General features: G+C 37.2%; 1 protein-coding gene across 1 annotated transcript in view; it reads right to left on the reverse strand.

The window, feature by feature from the left end:
• c7a (complement component 7a) overlaps positions 1-2,706 on the reverse strand; it is a 15,364-nt gene extending 12,658 nt beyond the window's left edge. The window contains exons 1-8 of the mRNA XM_005918998.3: positions 2,580-2,706; positions 2,317-2,378; positions 2,129-2,207; positions 1,761-1,902; positions 1,534-1,678; positions 1,314-1,452; positions 509-652; positions 178-421 (exon numbers count right to left, since the gene is read on the reverse strand). Coding sequence (XP_005919060.1) covers positions 178-421; positions 509-652; positions 1,314-1,452; positions 1,534-1,678; positions 1,761-1,902; positions 2,129-2,207; positions 2,317-2,378; positions 2,580-2,585 — 961 coding nt within the window. The 5' untranslated portion in view covers positions 2,586-2,706. The remainder of the gene's footprint in view (positions 1-177; positions 422-508; positions 653-1,313; positions 1,453-1,533; positions 1,679-1,760; positions 1,903-2,128; positions 2,208-2,316; positions 2,379-2,579) is intronic.
• Between the last annotated feature and the right edge of the window lie 639 nt (positions 2,707-3,345).

Below are 3,345 nucleotides of genomic sequence, written 5' to 3' on the forward strand. Positions count from 1 at the left end.
AGAAATTTTTGAGCATTTTTAGTCAAATGCATTTTTTAAAATGTATATTACAACTATTACAAGCAATAGACACATGCAGTGGCTTGTTGTTTAGCACCTTAAAACACTGGGTAGAATTAACCACTAAGACCATATTTTTAAATTCTTCCATTACACTAGTGTTTTATGAATCCTTACCCATATTGTTTTCAGTTTCTTCATCAATTGTGGCAATAACTTTGAAGGAGCCTCCTAAGCTTCCAGCAGACAGGTAGTGCGTTCCAAACCTTTCCAAAATCTTCCTGTAGGCCGAGTAGTCATAGACAGATGGCAGTTTGACCAGTGCCTTCCAAAACGCCTCGGATATCGGGATGTACCGAGGAGCGTTAGTCTGGAACTGAGCTACCTCGATGTCATTCTTTAAAACTAAAAGCTTTTTGGTCTGTAAGAAGAGGAAAAAAAGGTTCCGTTTCAACATGAGATGACTTGTCAAAGGAATTTTTATTTAAAGTGTTAGGTTTCTACTCACTTGAGTCTTGTCGTGTTGTTCATGAAAATCATAGTTGCGATATCCCGTGGTAGTCCCGGTTACTGTCTGCCTCTTGACAATATCCTTTGCATAGTGCCATTTGCTGGTGTACATCTCATCACTGAAGTCATTCTGGACTTTAACCTGGAATCGGGACAGGGGTTACAATGTCTGGTTTCCTCTAGTTTAGAGATATGAAATGCTCACCTGGACAACTTAACTAGATTTAGGGGAAGACCCTACAGGTGAATAAGATGAAACAGGTGAATTTTTTGTGTTTACAGAAATCTTATGTTAAAATGAGTCATACAAATGAGTCACTGTATGTCTAAAAATGAGCATAAATCTGAACTTTGAATAAAAACAGGTTTAAAATTATTGTTTCAATGTGTTGACATATATATTTACACTTTGTTAGTTTGTTTTTCCAGAGAGGACTTTGGACATCTCTTTTCAATCCACAAATTAGAAAGCACCATCAGCAGCAAGACAAACTCTAACGAGCTGATTAACTATATAAAGAGAAGATGATGAGATGTTGCAGATGATGTGAATGTATGTCAAGTTGAGGGCACCAAATGTGAGTCAATGGCCAAATGCCTAATGCAACAAAAAAAGAGCAAAAGGCAGCAAGCCAATGGTAATAATGTGTGATTGAATAGATTAAAAAAGTAGAATAGGTAGAAAATATTGCTATATTCACTCCTTAACTCTAGAATACAAATCCAAGGGGTACTTTAAAAGAAATTGTGACCAAAGAAGTATCAGTATGAACTACAGTTCAAGTTCTTCCACAGGTACCAACCAAAAAGCTGTACTGAAGAGTACTAAGGGGCAGTCGATAAACAGAATTGTGAACGCCGCTGAAGATGGTGCGGCACTGGCCACCAAAGCTCTTAGTATTGATGACACTTTCTCTGCTCTTTCCTGACACAGCGTCAACCCTACAGAAACAACAGCGATTGTAGATTAATGTCTCAATGAATCATGAAAAATAAACATCTAGATCAAGACTTTTCTCTTACCCGAGTCCTAGGATCTCAATGTTCGGCGGAGGAACTGAGTTTGAACAAACAATGTATTCTGAAATGTCGCAGTTACTCTCATCAAGTCCATCTTCCTCACAGTCCTGATCTCCGTTACACACCAGAGACTGGCTAACACACTTCCCTGCAAGTCAAAAGACAGATAGATAGTTATTGTTTAACCACTTCAGTAGGATTAAGGAAGTGAGGGCAGTTTCGATTCCTACCCGATCGACAGCGAAACCTGTTTCCACATCCGTCCTCTATAGGGCAGCCTTGTGTGGTTTCACAGGGCCTCGTCGCGCTTCGCTCTCCATAGCAACGGTTTCCACCAAACTGAGCGTAGACAACCATGGATCGGGTTCTTGTCTGTAGCATCCACAGGATGACAAAGAAATATTTATATAAAGTAATAATAGTTTAATTAATGGCAAAATATCTTCACAAGTTTTAAAAATAACATAATCTTGAGTATTTCTGATGGTGAAAAATCTTTATTATGAATACACTTTCTTGTACTGTACTGTATACAGTACGTGAAAATGCATGCAAGTTTGTATGGGTAAGAAGTTAGTTACCAATGAATCTCCCTGACCTGTAATTTGGTGCAGCTATCACATTCTGACCAACTGCCAAAAGGACCCCACTGGCAATGAACTTCCTGGTTACACATTCTTGAAAATGACGTTTAAATCAACATAACATGATATAAATGACAACGTATAAAGTTCAACAAGCACAATATATTTATGCTTTAAAGCACAAAACGAAAACCAGATTTACCCCTTGGCAGTGAACAGGAAGAGGAGCCATGGTAAGACTCTTGCACAGAGTTGTGCAACTTTCTGAGGAGGAAAATGAAAACACAAAAAAGCACAGCAAAGAAAAGAAAGTTAAAGAAAGCAAAAGAAAAGAAAAGCTTTGGTAATAGCAGTCACCCACAGAAATATCACAGCAATGACAATACAAAATTACTCTTACTGAAATCACATCAGTGACATATTTTACAGAAAACTGAAAAATGTATCCATGCAAAATCTACTTGCCTTCATGTTGAGAGAAGCACAGCAACAGATGGATAATGAGCAAGATTTCTATGTTTCGTTCTTCCTAGGGAGTCCAGCTGTTGTAAATACAACACATGGAGCTTATCAGGTTTCAAGGGAAAATTTATGGGCATGTGTGTGTTTGAGAGAGAGAGAGAGAGAGAGAGAGAGAGAGAGGAATGTCTTCCTGTCCATATTGTGAAAGAGGCAAGAAAATAATATGTTGGAAGTTCATGCCAAAAAGTTCTTCCAGAGAACTCATTTTGAAACTGAACAAAGCTTCCTCTACTAAGAATGACCTTTCTCACAACAGATGCTTTTACTCATCAGTGGAGGAAAAACAAGGGTTTAATACAAACCGTCTTCAGAAAACCACCAAGTTACATAATAGTTCCACATTACCACAAGATTAATTAACCATTGCTTAGTCTTCCTTTAAGAAAATGCTTCATTACTTAAGGCAACACATATTAATTAATGAAACAATGATGAATTACAGTTTTGTGCCATTCAGAATTATTTAGTCATTAATCGTTTAATTAATGCCTGAGAATTTAGATTTATTCGTTGATATTTATGAAACACTGATTGACCAGTCACCCAATAATATAGCATCACCCTTTTGTGTTGTATTACGATTTACAGCAGCATTGATTAATGACTTATTGATTTATTTATCAACTGTTCCTTAGTTACTAACCACGCTTCAGTGTTTCTCCTTGTAAACTGTTATCTAAATGACTACTATCATTTTTAACTTATTCGG

This window comes from Haplochromis burtoni, unplaced genomic scaffold (genome assembly GCF_018398535.1).
Source record: "Haplochromis burtoni strain Fernald_Lab_line unplaced genomic scaffold, NCSU_Asbu1 Contig_34, whole genome shotgun sequence".
In the NCBI taxonomy this organism is placed as follows: Eukaryota; Metazoa; Chordata; class Actinopteri; order Cichliformes; family Cichlidae; genus Haplochromis; species Haplochromis burtoni.